Raw genomic sequence first — 389 nt, forward strand, 5'->3', positions numbered from 1 at the left:
TTCCTGCTTTCCCACAACAGCAGCTCTGTGCCTGCTGCTGTCTGTGCAGCTGCCCACTCTGTCACCTCATCCCCATCTCCTGCTTCTTGTTTTCACAGCGCGAACTTTCAAAGGCTTCCAGGTCTGACAGTAGCTCCCGTGTCCTGAACTCCACCACCACCACTGCCTTCTGCTGAGGCGCTGCCTGCCAGGCTCCAGCTGCTCATAGTTGTAGTGAGTTGCTGCTCCAGCAGCGCTTTATGCAGCTCCCCCTGTGCCCAAAGCGTCCGGTGCTGTAGGGTTTTCTGCCTGGGTCCCAGGCGTTACTCCATCCAGCCTGGCTCTCTGCGGGGCTGGGGGGGGTTCCTGCCTGCCAGGGTAGGGTGTAAAAGGGGCACTTTTAAAAACTT

At 58.4% G+C, this 389-nt stretch overlaps 1 protein-coding gene across 1 annotated transcript in view; it reads left to right on the plus strand.

Moving 5' to 3' along the window:
- PRC1 (protein regulator of cytokinesis 1) overlaps positions 1-176 on the plus strand; it is a 6,063-nt gene extending 5,887 nt beyond the window's left edge. Inside the window, exon 13 of the mRNA XM_010296860.1 lies at positions 99-176. Coding sequence (XP_010295162.1) covers positions 99-176 — 78 coding nt within the window. The remainder of the gene's footprint in view (positions 1-98) is intronic.
- The last annotated feature ends 213 nt before the right edge of the window (positions 177-389 follow it).

The sequence above is a fragment of the Phaethon lepturus genome, unplaced genomic scaffold (assembly GCF_000687285.1).
Source record: "Phaethon lepturus isolate BGI_N335 unplaced genomic scaffold, ASM68728v1 scaffold25371, whole genome shotgun sequence".
NCBI lineage: Eukaryota > Metazoa > Chordata > Aves > Phaethontiformes > Phaethontidae > Phaethon > Phaethon lepturus.